This window comes from Oncorhynchus gorbuscha, linkage group LG01 (assembly GCF_021184085.1).
Source record: "Oncorhynchus gorbuscha isolate QuinsamMale2020 ecotype Even-year linkage group LG01, OgorEven_v1.0, whole genome shotgun sequence".
Taxonomy (NCBI): domain Eukaryota; kingdom Metazoa; phylum Chordata; class Actinopteri; order Salmoniformes; family Salmonidae; genus Oncorhynchus; species Oncorhynchus gorbuscha.
In genome coordinates this window covers 98985009-99003881 of record NC_060173.1, presented here as the reverse complement: position 1 = coordinate 99003881, position 18873 = coordinate 98985009, and the positions used below count along the sequence as shown (strand labels likewise).

At 42.3% G+C, this 18873-nt stretch overlaps 1 protein-coding gene across 1 annotated transcript in view; it reads right to left on the bottom strand.

The window, feature by feature from the left end:
- The window catches only part of LOC123990170 (titin-like), a 172535-nt gene that overhangs the window by 13690 nt on the left and 139972 nt on the right, over positions 1-18873 (bottom strand). Inside the window, 25 exon segments of the mRNA XM_046290780.1 lie at positions 2621-2920; positions 3020-3307; positions 3501-4094; positions 4202-4234; positions 4237-4482; positions 4675-5142; positions 5691-5996; positions 6190-6489; positions 6590-6880; positions 6968-7273; positions 7381-7683; positions 7799-9964; positions 11396-11695; positions 11822-12106; positions 12233-12526; positions 13210-14407; positions 14409-14977; positions 15103-15489; positions 15597-15899; positions 16132-16431; positions 16553-16840; positions 16944-17240; positions 17348-17650; positions 17763-18350; positions 18486-18782. Of these exon segments, the coding sequence (XP_046146736.1) occupies positions 2621-2920; positions 3020-3307; positions 3501-4094; positions 4202-4234; positions 4237-4482; positions 4675-5142; positions 5691-5996; positions 6190-6489; positions 6590-6880; positions 6968-7273; positions 7381-7683; positions 7799-9964; positions 11396-11695; positions 11822-12106; positions 12233-12526; positions 13210-14407; positions 14409-14977; positions 15103-15489; positions 15597-15899; positions 16132-16431; positions 16553-16840; positions 16944-17240; positions 17348-17650; positions 17763-18350; positions 18486-18782 (11010 nt within the window).

The following is an 18873-nucleotide window of genomic DNA, read 5'->3' as shown; positions in this document are numbered from 1 at the left end:
GTAACATAGTTCGCTATGATATGAATTTTGGCAGTGGAAACGGAACAAGAGTAGCCTGATGTGCTTTTGGTGCCTGTATATTTTGTATTTAGAAACATAAAAAACATGTAGACCATGCAATACTTTTGGGTAAGCTGTCGTCAAAAGGGCTGGGATTGGATGCCTGTCGTTGGTTTCATGACTATCTAAAGGATAGAAGTCAGACTGTTAGAGTCGACGGCATCCAGTCGGAGCCATTGGAGTTGGTTAAAGGCGTCCCACAAGGCTCTATACTCGGTCCATTACTGTTCACTCTCTACATAAACAATATCGGTGATGAGATAAGAAAGTGTCAAATTCATTAAAATGTCGATGACACTGTAATGTACTCTATCACTTCAACGGCTGACCAGGCATTATCACTATTGGAGACAGATTTGAAGATATTACAAATACAGCTGAAACTTGTTTTAAATGCAAAGGAAACACATTTTATGATTTTTAATAGGTTCAAAAAGTTGGTTGAAAATACACTTGCACTTACGAGCTTAGATGGTTCTCGAATTAATCAGGTCTCTGCATATACATACTTGGTATGGTTGATATGGTTGGATGATAAACTGTCTTTTAAAATGCATATTGATGAACTTTGTGAACTGCTAATAATCAAGCTAGGCTTCTTCTATAGAAACAGGACATGTCTGTCCTCTACAAATAGAAGACAAATTGTGCAAGCTACTTTTATGTCTGTTATAGATTATGGGGATATTATCTACATGCATGCTACGGCATCAACACTTAAACCACTGGATGCTACTTATCATTGCGCACTTAGGTTTATTACGGGTGCTAGGTACAGAACTCACCACTGTGTTTTATATCAAAATGTGGGTTGGACTTCGCTGTCCATGAGACGAGAACAACATGCTCTCGTGTTTGTCTATAAAGCACTTCTGAATTTATCTTCTTATTGACCTTCTTATTTATCATCACTCATCAATATTAGAATTAGAATTCCCAAAACCAGGTCTCAAGCATGGATTACACTTGAGGCCCATGTGATTTCCACAGAGTTGGTTATGGCTGTCTTTTCCTGTTACGCTCCTTGCCTCTGGAATAGCCTGCAGACTAAACTTCAACTTCAGACTCTTGTCCCCCTGTTGCCCATTTTAAATATTTATTGGAGGATTTTTATTTCTGTATTGCTTGTAACTGTTTCGGGTAATGCAAGTTCTTGTGCTGTTAGGGGAATAACCTGTTAGGGGAATAACCTGTTAGGGGAATAACCTGTGTGCAAATGTAACAATCTGCTGCTGTATTATTTTATGTTATTTGTGATGGTTTTGTTTGTCTTGTGTAGTTCCTTAATCATTGTACCTAAACTGTATGTGTACACATGTATACGAAGGGCCCAGCTATAAAAGAGACCTTGGTCTCAGTCTGTGTTCCTTGTTGAAATAAAGGTATAATAAAATGTTTTTTTCCACTTTATTTTATTTCATTAAAAAATCAAGCATAGCCTCCCCTTTTTTTGTCTGCCCAATGCAAAAGTAGTCAAGCCTATTGATAAAGGTTTTCGCTCCTGAGATGATTTTTTTAGCTCCTGCTTAGAAATACATCTTTAATCACCAAAGCTTTATTAAAATGTCAGGTTTGAGAGGAGTAAAACAGCTGACATTCTCTTTTCTTCTATGCATTGTAGGCAGGTGCACATTATTTTATCCATGCAAGTCCTGTTTTGGACATGCGTAAAACCCCTCCATGATGTAGGCTACGTGTCCATGCCCACCATGAAACGAGAGATGAGATCTGTGAATACCAATGTATTTAGAAGTTATCAGTGAAAATTGCTTGTTTTCCATTTAATGTACTCAAAACCCATGGTCTACTATAACGGCTGGTTCAGGCCTACTATAACGGCTGGTTCAGGCCTACTATAACGGCTGGTTCAGGCCTACTATAACGGCTGGTTCAGGCCTACTATAACGGCTGGTTCAGGCCTACTATAACGTCTGGTTCAGGCCTACTATAACGGCTGGTTCAGGCCTACTATAACGGCTGGTTCAGGCCTACTATAACGAAGGCTGGTTCAGGCCTACTATAACGAAGGCTGGTTCAACAGCAATGAGTCTTTTTTTATATCTTGCCGTTGTATTTTTATTTTATTTGAACCTTTATTTAAAAAACAGAAGTAAACAGGAATGAATATCCTGGACTCTATTTTAACAAACCTAAAGCAATGGTCAATTTAAGCGCAGGCGGTCGAGCTATAGGTTCAGGGGTGTGTCAGAAATATGTTTTCTATTTTCACTATCACAATTATCGACACACTTATTGGCGTTGGCGTGAGAGGGCTAGGTTTTGATGAATAAACAAGTTGTGGGTGTGTCGAGGCTAGGCCCCTCACTGGCCAATCAGAACTTGCTCCATGGTGCGTTTTGGCTGAGCATGGACATACCAAACAGGCTGTATCACAACCGGCTGTAATTGGGAATCCCATAGGGCTGCGCACAATTGGCCCAGTGTGGTCCGGGTTTGGCCGTCATTGTAAATAAGAATGTGTTCTTAACTGACTTGCCTAGTTAAATAAAGAGCAACGACTCAAGTATGCTACATGATATAGTATAAAAACATGTCTTACTCGTTGCGCTCTTGCACATCACAACTTCAGACTGCAGCCAGTTACCAACACCGTAGCGATTGACTGCTGCGACACGGAACATGTATTCATCTCCTTCTGTCAGTTTGACGAAGGTGAATGTTGGTCTACTGACAGACTCAGATACTGGCAGCCATCCAGGACGGTGGGCTTCACGCTGCTCAACAACATAGCCGCTGACAGGGGCACCTCCGTTTCTCTCTGGAGGATCCCAGCTGATGGTCACTGAAGTGGCATCAACCCCATCAAACCTGGCCGGTCCTTTAGGCTCATCAGGTTTGTCTGAAGAAAAAAAACAAAGGAATGGTACTGTCATTGTCTTATATTCATAACTTACTGTACGTGAAGACCTCAGTTTGTGTTATGATAGAAGTTACATACCAAGAATGATCACTTTAATGATCTCAGATGTCTCTCCTGTGACGTTCTTCACTTCAAGAGTGTAGTTACCGCTGTCATCGATGGAAGTATCAAGCACAGTTAGCTTAGAGAACTTTCCAGTGGTCTGAATCTTCGTACGCTCAGTGATCTTCAGCTTCTGACCACTGAAGTACCATGAGCAAACTGGTGGGGGTCTACCGACTATTGGCAAGTGCAGCTCAAGTGGTTTACCAGCCAACACATTGACAAACTTCTGTGGGATGCTAGACAGATCAACCTTTGGCAGAACTGTAAAACATAAAGAAATGTTATGTAAAAATGTGCTTGAATAGTTGATAGGTTAGTTAAATTGGATATATAGATTATATATATATATATATATATATATATATATATATATATATATATATATATATATATATATATATATATATATATATATATATATATGAAGCATTTATGAAGTTTACACATTTCAAACCTCTTTGTTCTTGGACTGTTACGGCTGCAACAAGCTCCTTTGGTACACTGGCTCCCCTGCTGTTAACAGCTCTGACTCTGAACATAAACTGATCTTTCTCAGTCAAAGAAGTCATGGTGAACTCAAAGTCAGTCGTCTTCACTGTTGTCACCTTCATCCATTTGTCTGTGCCACATTTACAAGCTTCAATGATGTAGCCTGTGAGTCTGCTTCCACCGTCATGCTCTGGTTTCTCCCATCCAAGTGTTACTGTGGTCTTGGTGATATCCAGAACCTCCAGTGTCGCAGGGGGCAAAGGCACCTCGCACACCAAAATGACATCAGGGGTTTCACATGGCTCTCCCACACCGTACAGGTTTTCTGGGAGGACTCTGAAGTAATACAGCATTCCCTCGAAGAGTCCGTCGATTTTGTATGATGTCTTGCTGCATTTGGATGTCACAGTTTTGTAAGCTCTCATTGATGCTTCGCGTCTCTCAATGATGTAATTATTCACTGGTGCTCCACCATCAACAGTAGGAGGATCCCATGCAATGGTAATGGAGTCCTTCTCAAGTTCCTTGACCTTAATTGGGCCAGTTGGACCAGGAGTATCTGAAAAGTACATTTAAGGTTAAAAACATATATACCTATGACAGCATTCTATAACAACTGGGTAAAGACTTATAAGCAAAAATGTACATAACATCATCAAATCTTACCATAGACCTTGACAATAATGGTAGCAGTTTTTCGCCAGATTCATTCTTTGCCTCAATGGTATATTTGCCAGCATCATAGCGGTGCACTTTGTCAATAATGATTTGTGTGGAAGTTTTAGTGACTTCAATGAAGCCACGGTTGTTGAGGTCGACACCAGGTTTGCTCCAGGTAACTGCAGGGATTGGTCGTCCAATGACTGTGGCAAAGAGACGAAGAGAACCTCCGGCTCTCAGGCAGATGGTCTTGGTCATATCATCATGAAGCTCAATATCAGGAGTTTCTGTGTTAAAAGATAGGTAATTATTAATATCATGGGAAACTATCAAACTGAATCAAAATGAATGAAGGAAAAATCACAATGTGTAGGCTACAATTTTATTTGTTTGTTTGTGGGAGGAATTTTTAAACAGTGGTACAGTGGTAATGCTGAATCATTCCTATTTCTTAGGCTAGGCTAGTGATCCTAACTCACCAATTTTCTCGGTAGCCTCGACTGCTGCGCAGGCTCTACTAAATTCACCGACTCCATTGAAGTTAACTGCAGCCACTCTGAATCGGTACATCTTTCCAGTTGTAAGGCCAGTCACAATGTGTTCTGTGAGTCTCAGGTTCTTCTCATGGGCCTTAACCCACACACCTGTACCTTCCTCTTCCTCCTCATCCTCTTCTTCCTCATCGCCTTCCTCCTCCGACGACTCTTCCTCCACAAACACAACTGTTTTCTTGGCTCCTAGACTGGTTCCCTTCGAAACGACTTTCTCAGGTACCTTCTCAGGTTTTGGCTCAGGCGGCTTCTCAGCTCCCTCCTCCTGTTCTTGCTTCTCCAGAACGTATCCAATGATATCAGAACCTCCGTCCTCCAAGGGTCTGGTCCAAGCAAGGCTGACACTGTCCTTGGTAGTATCAATAATACGTGGAATTGTGGGAGGTGGAGGAGTACCTGAGGGAAATACAATATTAACAGTCAGTAACTTAACTTTTTTTAACATACAATCCACCTGTTGTAAAGCCACTCAACATTTACATGACATTCCAGTCATTTAACAAACTCTCCTATCCAGAGAGACCCACAAGCGCAATCAGGGTCAAGCGCCCTGCTCAAGGGCACATTGACAGATCCCCCACCCAGCCCACTCTGGGACCCAAACCAGCGATCTCTCGGCCAGCGGCCCAATACTCCTAACTGCCAGGACACCTGCCGACCCCAACCATCCAAGAGCTCACCCCCTACCCCCTCTCGGAAACCGCCCCTCAACCATCCGAGACCCCCCAATCTCCACCCCTTCGGAGCCAGTCCAGCCCAACCAAACAACCACCCACCCGATGTGCCAATGACCAACAAAAAGAAAAAGCGAAAGAAAAAGACAAGAACAAGAAACAGAACAACAGTCAGTAACGTAACAATATTAAATTAACTTAGTTTAACTTATTTAACAGTGTACTGGTAACATAGAATATTGTGCAATATATGAATTGTAGGACACTTACTTGTTGGCGTTCTGCAGACAGCATAGAGAGACAGCTCACTGGGTTCACTCTCACCAGCCTTGTTGACAGCTGATACACGGAACTGGTAGATGTTGCCCTCCACGAGGCCAGTTATCTTGAAGCTTGTGTCCATAAGTGTGGCATCTCTGTTCACCTTGATCCATCTGGCACTCTTCTTTTCATGTTTCTCAATCAGATATCCAGTTATAGGACTGCCACCGTCGCTCTCTGGTTTTAACCATTCAATACTAGCAAAATCTTTTCCTACAGCAAGAATCTCTGGTGTGCCAGGAGCAGATGGGACAGCTGTAATATGACATAATCATTTATTGTTAGATTATCATCTCAATATCAATCATTTATTTGTATTTATTTATCCTTTATTTATTCAGGAGAGCATATTGAGATTACAACACTATTTTCCAAATGACACTTGAGTAGATCATAGAAAGCAATTAAACATCATGTTGCAAGATAATATGGAATATGTTCTCCTTACTGAACATGTTTCTGGCGATGATAGGACCAGATTGCAGTGGAACGCCAGATCCATACTTGTTGACACCTCTCACGCGGAAGAGGTACTCAGTGTTTTTGAACAGTCTGGTGATCTCACAGGTGTGTTCCTTGCACTCAGCTTCCATGATCACCCAGTTGAGTCTGTTGGTGTCGCGTCTCTCAACAATGTAATGTGTCACCGGGTCACCACCACTCTCCAGAGAGGGTTTCCAAGACACAGTGCATTTCTCTTCAGAAATATGGCTGATGGTGATTTTGCCGTCAGGAGCACCAGGTGTATCTGAAAGGAACACATTCATTTATGGTATGAGATCAAGGTAAGCCCCATTTGTTTCAAACTTTGTCATTTAATTTCTTTATTTACTTTTTTTTACACTTACCAAGTACTTGCACGTTAACTTCGGCTGACTTGATGCCACTGGCGTTCTTAACAGTGAGAACGTACTTCCCGGTATCATCTCTGTCACAGAATTTGATAATGGCCATGGCACGTGTGCTGGTGTACTGCAGGGAGTACTTTTCACACAGCTCCAGTTCCTTATCTCCCTTGGCCCAGAACACTTTGGGGTCAGGTTTACCACCAACAGCAGCATCCAGAACAAGGTCTGAGCCGGCTCTGATTGTAACCGTGTCAACCAGAAGTTTGCTGTCAAGGTCTGCCTTTGGAGGAGCTACGAATGAAAAAAAGAGAGTGAAAATCCGACTTAATAAATGATAATATAACTTAAAGTCAATATATTTAAAAGTATATATCTTACTGTATTCTGCTTTGCATGTGACTGCGCCGGTTGACTCTGAAGGCATACTGAAAACTTGGTTGGAGTTCTTGGCAATGACTCGGAACTCGTAGACCTCTCCTTCACCAAGTGCAGTGATTGAGAAGTTATTTTCTGTGACATTGGTGTAGTTACACTTCAGCCAGCGACCTTCGCCAGTGATGGTGTATGGCTTGCGCTCAACAATGTAACCCACAATTGGGAAGCCACCATCGTCAAGTGGTGTAGACCATTTGATGGACACTGTAGATCTGCCTACCTCAGTTACTTCTGGTCTACCAGGAGGATCTAGACACAAGATTAATGGGAATCAGGAGTATGCTTTCCTTAATTAAACACATGTATTATAGACCTGTAATAGTATCCCAAAGTTTTTTGGGGAAATCAGTACTCACCAACTGGATTTTGAGCCACCATAGGCTTGGATGCCTCGCTAGCTTTGCCGAGGCCACCGCTGTTCATTGCAAAGACACGGAACTGGTACGAAAGGCCTTCAATAAGTCCCTCCACTCTGTAGTCACATTCAAAGCATGGGATCTTGTTCTCCCTCACCCAAAGGATGTTGTTTCGTTCTTTCTTTTCAATCCAGTATCCAGTCACCTTGCTGCCGCCATCGTGGTATGGCTCCTCCCAGCGAATGTGGCAGGTGGTGGAAGCCACGTTGTATACAGAAGGTCTGGTTGGTGCACCAGAAGGACCTATTATCAACACAAACAATATCACTCAATTTCAGTTGATACTTTTCACTCTTAACAATTAACGTGTGAAAAAACGAAACATGTAAAACATAGATTTCTCTTAACTTATACTCACCGAATGGATTCTCAGCGACAATGGTCTCAGATTCAGTTGATTTGCTTGTGCCAAATCTGTTCTCAGCACTGACGCGAAAGGTGTATTGCATGTACTTTGTCAGATGTCCCACACTGAGGTTGGTGCGTTTCACACTGGAGTTGATGAGTGTCCAGGCAGTGGAGCCAGATTCACGCTTCTCAACGATGTAGTTGGTGATATCTGTTCCACCGTCATCCTCTGGTGCTTCCCAAGCAATCTCACATGATTCTGATGTTATGGATGAAACTTCAACGGGTCCAAGGGGGGGACCAGGTCTTCCAATGACATTGACAGTAACGAAGAACGTCTTGGATCCAGCAGAATTTTCAAGACTGAGGAAGTATCTGCCACCATCGCCCCTCATGGCGTCTCTGATAGACAGAGTTGTCCTGTTTTTGACAGTCTTGATTGCAACCCTTTCACTGTCCTTCAGCCTCATCTCCTCCAGTTTCCAGATTACCTTCGGTGCTGGTCTACCAGTGATGGGAACATCGATGGCAAAGGTATTACCCACTTTACAGATGACCTCCTGGTTAGATATTTCACTGAGATCTGCAGTTGGTTCTATCTGTGGCTCTTTGATTAACACTGAGGATAGTGCTTCTCTTGGTAAGCTGTTGCCTGCATCGTTCTTTGCCTTAACGCGGAACTCATACTCTGCAGTCCTACATAATTCTAGAGTGATGCTCTCGTTCTTGGTCTCACCACCAACGACCCATTTATCTGTGGTCTTTGCCTTATGCTCAATGATGTAGCCTGTGATACGACTACCACCGTCATGCTCGGGTTTGACCCAGGAGAGTGTTGCTGTAGTGTCTGTGACGTCCACAACATCCAATCTCATTGGTGAAGAAGGCTCTGCAGTAGCAATAATGGGATCTATCGTCTCAAAAGGTTCACCAATACCGTACTGGTTCTCTCCTGAAACTCTGAAAAAGTAGGGAACACCTTCCAGAAGATCCTGGATATGTAAGGATAGCGCAGTGACCTTGCCACCGGATTGGTTCCAGGTACGGCGACTTGCCTCACGCCTCTCTACAATGTAATGTTGAACGTGAGCTCCACCTTCATTTGCTGGAGGTTCCCAAACCAGTGTCAGTGCTCCTCTGGACACTTCTGCAAAGGCAATAGGTCCTGGAGGTCCAGGTGTATCCAACACCTTTACAATGAAATCAACTTCCCTTACACCACTGCTGTTCTCCAGAGTAAGAGTGTATCTTCCAGAATCGTATCTGGTACATTTTTCTATCGTCAGAGCAGTGTAGGTCTCTGTAGTCGTAATATCTGTCATGACACCAAGTTCTTCTTCATCTTCTTTACTCCATTTAACTGAAGGAATTGGTTTTCCTTTGTAGGCGATACGGAGACAGACGGTGCCTCCCTTCTTCACAATGTGTGTATGTTTGAAGGTAGCGTCAATATCAACGTCAGGTTTTACATGTCTGTCCACAGCCTGTACTGGCTCAGGAATCTCTTGCTCCTCTCCCTTTCCAATACTATTCTGGGCAGAAACACGAAGCAGGTAGTATGAACCAGTTTCCAAACCAGTTGCAATGTATTTTGTATCATTGACCAGATCCTCATTGATTCTGATCCATTCTCTGGTATCCTCTTCTTTCTCTTCCTCCTCCTCCTCCTCCTCCTCCTCTTCTGAGCTGTCTACCACCTTCTTAGGTTTAGCTAGTATTTCTTTTAGTTCTTCCTTAGATACCTTGTGCAACTCAATGACGTATCCATGGATGGAACTGCCACCATCGTCTTTAGGCTTTGTCCATTCCAAACTGATAGTTGTATCTGTAGAGTCGGTTACATGAACCACAGATGAAGCGCATGCAATATCTTTTGGCTCACTGGCTTTAATGGCCATTGAGATGTTACTGGGTGCTCCAATACCGGCGTTGTTTACTGCCATCACACGGAACTCATACTCCATATCTTCAGTGAGATGATCCACCCGGTGAGCAGGCTCCACAATGGGCTTCTTTGACCTCACCTTGTCCCAGCGGACAGTCTTCTTCTCACGTTTTTCAACAATGTAGTACTGAATAGGATTGCCTCCATCAGATGTGGATGCTTCCCATGCCAGTGTGATACTGTCTCCAGAAACTGCAGTGGAATCAGGTGTGCCAGGTGCATCAGGAGTAGCTGTAGGTGTGAAATGTTAAATGTTAAATTCTAAAATCATATTCAAACTTGGGGCTCTATTTTCAGCTGGCATTGAAGCGGCGCTAGTATCAAACGCATGTTAGTTTGCAATTTTGTCATGTAAAAACTGCCGCACTGGCATTTTCCAAGCCTAACACCAGGTTCAGCAATTGACCTGTTTTATATCAGCTCCCTTGCGCTCAGAGGGGCCGGCTGAAAATATCAGAGGTGTGTCCTTAAAAACATGAATCAAAGTGATAATTTCAGGCAGCACTGATAAGGCTATTTAAAGACAACCAAAAGCTTATTTTAGCAGTAATGCAGTTGGTTATGGCATGAATTTTGACAGCGGAAACAGCCTATCCAGCCATGACGCACACTGCCCATATGCGCATGGAACAAGAGTAGCCTAATGTGCTTTTGGTGCCTGTATACTTTGTATTTAGAAACATAATTTTTTCCCATTTTGTCTTATTCTCTCAATTAATGCTTTTTTATCTGCCCAATGCAAGAATGAAGTAGTCAAGACTGTGAATAAAGGGCTTGGTGCCTGATACCGCTTGGAAATAAATCTTAATCACCAAAGCTTTATTGAAATATAATGTTTGAGAGGAGTTAAACAGTGAGCTGACATTCCCTTTTTATCTATGCATTGTAGGCAGGCCCACATTATTTTGGGCGTGCTTAAAACCGGCTCCATGATGTAGGCTACGTGTCCATGCCCATCATGAAATGAGAGATGAGAGCCTCTGTGAATACTGGTGAACCTCATATTTAGAAGTTACCTGTAATCTGTAAAAATGGCTTATTTTTTCGTTTTATACCCTGTATGTTCAAAACTCACTTAGGCCTACTATAACTAAGGCTGGTTCAACAGCAATGCGTGTCTTTTTTATTCTGGCGGTTATATGATATAATTACATTTATTTTTGTTACATTTTATTACAACCAAATTTATTCATCTTCCTGGTTTTATGGTAAAAACGTCCTTGGCACACTTGCAAAGCAACTTCTTGAGATGTGTGAATGCGATCTGATCTGTAAGATGGGTCTGATTATGTTCACAAAATATAGGCCTATTTGGGAGCAGTATAAGGATGAGTGGACATTCTCCCTTTCTAATTACATTGGATCTTTGTCCAGCTACTGTGAAAAGTTGGAATGTGCTTTGTTTTAATATTTTATGCCCACGAGGAGAAATTATGGTGGCTGTAAGTGTGACATAGCGTATTTAAAACAAGTTGTTGTTTTGTTTTATTTAGAATTTTATTATAATTATTTGTTCTCTTTTTAGGCCTTTTCAATAATTAATTTAATCTTGCTTATTGACAATGTTTGGCATGTCCATGCTCAGCCATAATGCAATTTACATTAGGCCTAGCCCCTATATCAGTGTGAATGCTATTGAAGCTATTGAGCCCTTGGACTTACTGTATTGCATTTGTGCAATGATGGGACTTGAATCCAATGGTCGGCCGGTACCAAACCTGTTGACAGCAGAAACACGGAACTGGTACTCATTGGTCTTCATCAGCTTGGTGGCGTGGTATACTGTTTCTTTACAGCAATCCGAGACAAGTGCCCATGAGATCTTAGAGGTCTCACGCTTCTCAACAATGTAGTGAGAGATGTCAGAGCAGCCGTCGTTCTCCGGTGGATTCCATGTGATGGTCACTTTTCCTTCAGAGATATCACTGAAAATGATAGGTCCCATCGGCTCTCCAGGAGTATCTAGATTAGAATAGAGGATCATTAACATTTGACATGTACAGTACAAGACCGATCCACCATCTACAATGATGTCAGACAAGATAAATCACAGTTCTTTAAATGTTGTGAGAATAAAATGAAACCAACCATGGACTTGGACAATGATGTCCTCCTTCTTGGTTCCTTGGCTATTGGTGGCTTCCACTGTGTAAGTTCCTTTGTGACTGCGGTCAGCATCACGTACAAAGAGCATGCTTGATCCAGCAACTGTGGTGGTGTCCATCATCGACTTGGTGATTTGCACGCCGTCTCTGAACCACACAACCTTGGGCTGTGGTCGTCCAGTGATCGATACCTTTAGTCTCATGTTGTCTCCTGCCTTGATTGTGAGTCCCTCAAAATACTCCGGGCCAAACTCAATGTTTGGAGAAGCTGGAAAGACAAAAGGTGAACATGTACATCATTAGTGTTTTGTATATTAAAAAGCAAAACATATTGAATATTCATATTATCATGTCAAACATATTATTATTATTTCAATATATTATGCACCCTTACCACTTTCATCTCTGACCACGATGTGTCCAGATGAGTTAGATGGGGGACTCACTACGCCAATAGCATTTCTTGCAATAATTCTGAACTCATAGCGTTCATTGCAAGCAAGACCAGTGACAGTAAACTGGGTGTCGTGGACATCAGTGAAGTTGCTCTTCAGCCAGCGGCCCTGTCCTTGGCGTTTTTCAACATTGTAAGCCACAATCTTGCTGCCTCCATCACGTTTGGGTGCATCCCATTTCAGTGCAACAGAATTGCTGGTCACATCAGTGTAGTCAGGTTGACCAGGTGGATCTAAAAAAGGAACGCATTTTTTATCATTCACTTTCCCATGTTTGAATCACACATGGACTAAGTCTGGGAACGTGCTTATATCACTTGGTTTATACTTCCCTATTACATAAGATATTCATGGTACTTGCACTTTCAAAGGCATTGGATTTCATACCATGATTGTATTGATTATAAGAATCTGTACGTTAAAGTCGCAATCAGCAGTTGCTACATTCATTTTTGGACTTATAAATTAAAGATTTGTACCTATTGATTCTTGAAGAATATAACATATTCATATAACATACATGCCTCATGAGGTTCCCCACCAGAACCTAAAATATAAGCTTGTTTTAATCCAATGTTTGTAAACAAATAAAATGTTAACAAACACTAATTATACTCAAAACATGGTTCAACATATAATTTTGATATCATGGATAATCAGTCTATTCATCCATAGCTCTGTCTATGAATTTGATTGTGGTTACATTTCTCCAGCCCCATCCCTCAGCTTTTTTACAAAACCAGGGGCGGGTGTTCACTTTGTTATTGTTTCTACTGCTGATTGCCACTTTAATGAAAAGGTATGCTGCACCCATTGCTGACCTGAAACTCACTGCCTTGTTCAGCCTTGGGATTAATAACAGTATACCATTATTAACAGAAAACCATGATTGGTTTCCATTTGAATAAGGACTTACCAACTGGAGAAACTGCCATGGTGGTGTTGCTTTCGTCACTCTTGCGGCTGAATCCGGCATCATTCTGAGCGTAGACTCTGAATTGATATTCCAGTCCTTCAATAAGGCCAATGATTCTATAGTCTGTTCCAGGGATAGCCACAGTGTTGACCTTCTGCCACATGACACTGTTCTTCTCCTTCTTCTCAACATGGTAGCCCTTGACTGGACAGCCACCATTGAAGACGGGCAGCTCCCACTGAATGGTCATTCCGTCGTTGGTGACGTTGTACACAACAGGCTTTCCTGGTGGACCTGCAGGCCTGAACTGATGTTTAGCGACAACGCTTGGTGACACCAGTGGCTCACTGACTCCATATATGTTCTCAGCACGCACTCTGAACTGGTACCCTATTCCCTTGATCAAGTTGGGCACCTTGAATGTTGTGTCAGTGACACTAGAGCATGCCATCTTCCAGTCATTCTGAGATGTGTCGCGCTTCTCTACAGAGTAGCAAGTGATTTCTCCACCTCCGTAATCATTTGGCTCCTCCCAGGATATTGTGACACTGTCTGCTCTGACCTCATCAAAGTTGATGGGTGCGACAGGCTTTGATGGTGGTCCGCGAGTTATGACAAAAACGTTGAAGGATTTCCTGTACACCCTGTTATCAAGAGTAAGTGTGTATTTCCCACCATGCTCTGGTTTCACGTTCTTGATCATGAGAACAACTTTGTTGTCTGTTTTCCTGAAGCGTACTAGTTCGCTCTCCTTCAGTGGCATATTGTCCTTAAGCCAATACGTGGCAGGTTTGGGTTTACCCTTATAGGGTAACTCAATGTGTACATTATGGCCCACACGGACACTGATTTCCCCACCTGGATACTCATCCAGGTTGGCCTCTGGTGGGATGACAAAGTCCTTCACTTCAATTGGTCCAATTTCAGTGAAGTCACCCTTCCCCTTTTCATTTCTGGCGGCAATTCTGAAATTCATTTGTGAGGTTTCTTTGAGTTTTGGTACTTCGTGTTCACATTGTTTGCTGCAGCCGGCAGCTGCCCAGTCCTCTTCATCCTTGAGTCTCTTCTCAATGACGTAGTCAGATATGATGCTTCCACCATCATAATCAGGCTTCACCCACTGCAGTGTTACAGAGGTCTTTGAGGCATCCTTCATAGCAACTTCTTTGACTGGACCAGGAGTTTCTGTAGCTTTTACTTGGTTCAACTGTGCTGCAAGGATCACTTATTCCAAATTCATTCTCTGCTGATACACGGAAGAAGAAGGATGTTTTCTCTGAGAGATCTTCAATGGTATAAAATTGTTCTGTGCATTTGGTTGTCACACTAGAGTAGGATCTCTTGGATGAGTCTCTCTTTTCAATGATGTAATTGGTAATATCAGCACCACCATCAAGTTCAGGTTCTTCCCAGCACATGGTTACTTTACCACGAGTGACGTCCTTCAATACCAGGTTCGTGCAGACAGCTGGTGAGTCTTGAACCTTCACAGACAGTGTCATTGACTTTGGCTCTCCTACACCGTTTTCAATCTTCACAGTGTACCTACCAGTGTCATTACGGCTGACTTCTGGAATAACAAGGGTTGATGTAGTATCTGTGTGGTGGATTTCATATTTTTTATTATTGTCGATGTTCTCGTCTCCGAACATCCAAGTAGCACTAGGTGCAGGTCTGCCCTTGAGGGGCACTGTGATCTCCACATCCTGCTTGGCTTTTACGATGTAGTGTGTTCTCATGGCAACATCTGGATCGAAGATAGCTTCCTCTGTAAAAATCATTCAAAGATACATACTTTATTTACTGACTTTTCAATACTAGGAAAAGGGACAAAATCATATGAAACAAAATGTCAATGTATATGCAATGAAACCATGAGGTGTGTTAACTTACCCAGAATGTCCTTAGCATGAACAGGCTCTTTCATCTTAATGGCCTCTCCACGCCCTGCGATGTTGACTGCAGATACACGGAAGTAGTAGTCAACATCTGGTGTTAGGCCGGACACAACGTACTCTGCTGTCCTCACTTCTCCCTTCTGGCTGATTACAACCCATTCTCCATTGTCTGCTTCTTCTTCCTCCTCCTCTTCTTCTCCTTCTGATTCAGATGATTCTTCTTTGGGTGGTTTGCGTCGTAGACCCTCCAGGTCTGTCAGCTGTTCAACAACGTAGCTGAGGATCTCACTGCCTCCGTCCCACTCTGGCTTGGCCCATCCAAGGGTGATAGATGTCTTGGTTGAGTCAACCACTTTGAGCTTGGTAGGTTCATATGGTGGTTCTAATAAAGATAATTCACATAATGTAGATATAGTTTTCATAGAGAAGTAGAGGATATGACTTTTACTTATTACATAAGTTAGATGGATGTTAAAGTTTTTTGCTTACCAACTGGATCAGCTGCTTTGTAGTAGTCAGACACATCTGAGAAGGGGCCCTCTCCGGCTTTGTTGATCGCACACACACGGTATTGATATTCATTGCCTTCTGTTAGGTTAAAGATAGTCGTAGTGTTGTTGTTAATCGGATCTTTCAAGACCTTTATCCAGCGAAGGCTCTTCTTGTCACGCCTCTCAAGGTAGTAGCCAGTTACTTGACTACCGCCATCCACACCTGGTTTGTCCCATACAACTACCATTGTTGATTTGGTTGTAGTTGTTACCTCTGGTGTGGCAGGCTGTCCTGGGGTAACTGTAGAATTAATATAAAGAGTAGGTTAAGTTCTAAAAATAAATCCAAAAACAGAGGGGTAACTATCTTTTATGTCTTTTATAATAGAAGACTTAATATGCAAGTCAAGTTGATCATTTTGGGGAATGTCTGCTTTATATTCCATCAGATACAACTTCCGTTTGTGTGTTTCAAAATAGTGTTTTTTACTTTGTATGATACAATGTTATGTCCTGTTTTGTTTTATACTTACCAAATAAATTTTTGGCAACAACAGGCTCAGAGTCCAAGGGCTCTCCATTTCCGAACTTGTTGACACCCCTTACACGGAAAATGTACTCATTTCCTCGTACCAACTTCATGACACCTATGTAGCACTCTTCTAGTCTCTCAGACACGGTAGACCATACCACTCTGCTGGTTTCACGTTTCTCCACAACGTAATGGCTGACCTTAGCACCACCCTCATCAGTGATTGGCTCCCACTTAAGAATGATCTTGTCTGCTGTGACTAGCATAAACTGAATCAAGCCAGGAGGTGGTCCAGGTTTGTCTGGTGAAAAGGAGAAAACATTGAGTGCATTAATACATTATTTAACTCATAGCAACATGTCTGTTGCAAATTAATGTATGACACAATTACATGACATAAGCTAAATTACTATTTTTTTTACCTAGAACTTCTATCCTGATGGTGGCAGATGCCGAACCCAGAGCGTTTTTGATCTTTATTTCATATGTGCCAGTGTGGCTACGAGTTGCGTCCTTGATGAGAAGACTAGAGGAATCAGTAGTGCTCTCGATTGAGAGTGTAGTGCTTGACACCATTTCTTTTCCATCCTTGTACCACTCAATTGTTGGCAGAGGCTTAGCAAGAATCCCCACTCTGATCTTAACCATGGATCCGGCTTTATATTTCACAACATCTAAATACTCTGGAGGAAGATCGATCGCAGGGGCACCTGAACACGAGAAAAACAAAATATTAGCAACAAAATAATAAATCAAATATCAAGCAAATGACAGTTTCTTTAACCACTGAAAAGTAAAATGAGCTCAACTCACCACATGAATCGACACAAGTGATTGGACCGACGACATCAGATGGATTGCTGATAGAACCGATTGCGTTCTTTGCGTAAACTCTGAACTCATAGGATTCATTCTGGGTCAAGCCTGACATTGTGAAGTTCATCTCAATCACGTTAGTGAAGTTTGCCCTTGTCCATCTGCCATCTGGGCAGTCCTTCCTCTCCACCATGTATCCAATGATCTTGCTGCCACCATCATAAGGCGGCCTAACCCAGGCCAGACTGATGGAGTTCTTTGTGATCTCGGAGACTCTTACAGCTGCCGGGGGCTCTGAAATACAAAATCAACAAGATCAAGAACAGTTGATGAAAAATACCAACACCATCCACAACAAATTCAGTGACCAAAAAAACAAAAATAATCCATAAGACATTTACCGCAGTTATCAATGGCGAGCACCTCTTCTGATGTTTTGCTGATTTTTCCGATACCAGCTGCATTTTCTGCTATCACCTTGAATTCGTAGATGAGGCCAGGGCAGATGTTTGTTACTCTCAGCTGTGTTCCAATGATTGCTACTTTGTTGACCTTTTGCCACAGAATACTGCTTCTCTCTTTCATCTGCAGGTGGTAGCCCGTGACAGTGTTTCCTCCATCTGTGACAGGCTCGTTCCAATTGACTGTAATGCTCTCTCTTGAAACCATGGTTACCCATGGTGTTGATGGAGGACCAGGGAATGCTAGAATAAACAATGTAATCCTGTAAATTTCAGTCTAATTCAAAGACAAATTTAGATAGTTATTAAGGTAGTGGGAATGGATGGTATACAAATAAATGATAGAGACACTTACTGTATGGAAGTTTCACTGTGATTGGTGGGGTGTCAATGTGGTCACTGATACCAAAGCGATTCTCTGCCTTGATTCTGAACTGATATTCCTCTCCTTTGGTAAGCTTGCCGGCCTTTATGGCACTTCTCGCAACCTGAGAAGACACTTCAGTCCAAGCAGGTGTGCTTGTTTCACGTCTCAGTACAACGTAGTTGGTAACTGGGCTGCCACCATCATACACAGGAGGAGCCCATTTGAGAGCCACTGTGGATTCAGTCACTTCGCCAACCTCAATAGGACCAGTTGGAGGACCAGGTCTATCCAACACAACGATGTTGATGAACATCTTGGTGATGCCACTTGTATTGGAGGCGCTGATGTCATATCTGCCAGCATCACTTGCAATGCTCTCATTTAGTTTGATGATCAGGCTTTCAGCAGTAACTTGAGTGACCAATCTCTTGGACGGTTTCAGAATAACAGTGTTTCTTGACAGAATAACCTTTGCCAAAGGTTTGCTGGTCATAGGAAGCTCAAAGGTCAGATTTGATCCTGATCTCACATAGACAGTATTGCTGGGGTAGTTTTTCATGTCAAAATCTGGGGCCTCTGTAAAACAAACAGTCACAGCATATATGATTTAGCTAATTATCATTTAACATACACGATTAGCCATGACAGATATGCTGACAATATTTATATAATGAAAAATTCTAAATTAGAAGAGGTGAGTTGAAAACCTACCCAGTTGATCTTTCACTACAACAGGAACAATCATCTCTTTGGGTTCGCCGAGTCCAGCATGATTCTGAGCACTAACTCTAAAGAAGTATTCAGCATTTTCCTTCAAGTTTTTGATTTGGAAGGAAGTTGTGTTCACAAGAGTAACCTTCGACCATTTGGGTTGTCCTTTCTCAAGTGCTTCAATGAAGTACTGAGTTACTCTGCTTCCACCATCGTGTTCTGGTCTAATCCATCCGATTGTAACACTGTCCTTGGTTACTGCAATAGCCCCAAGCTTTTGAGGTGGACTTGGTTTTTCTGCAAATATTAAGAACAAAAGTTATAAACAAACAAGATTATATGGGGTAATTTCTTCATGCAAGTATCAAATAGCAAAATAACATACAAA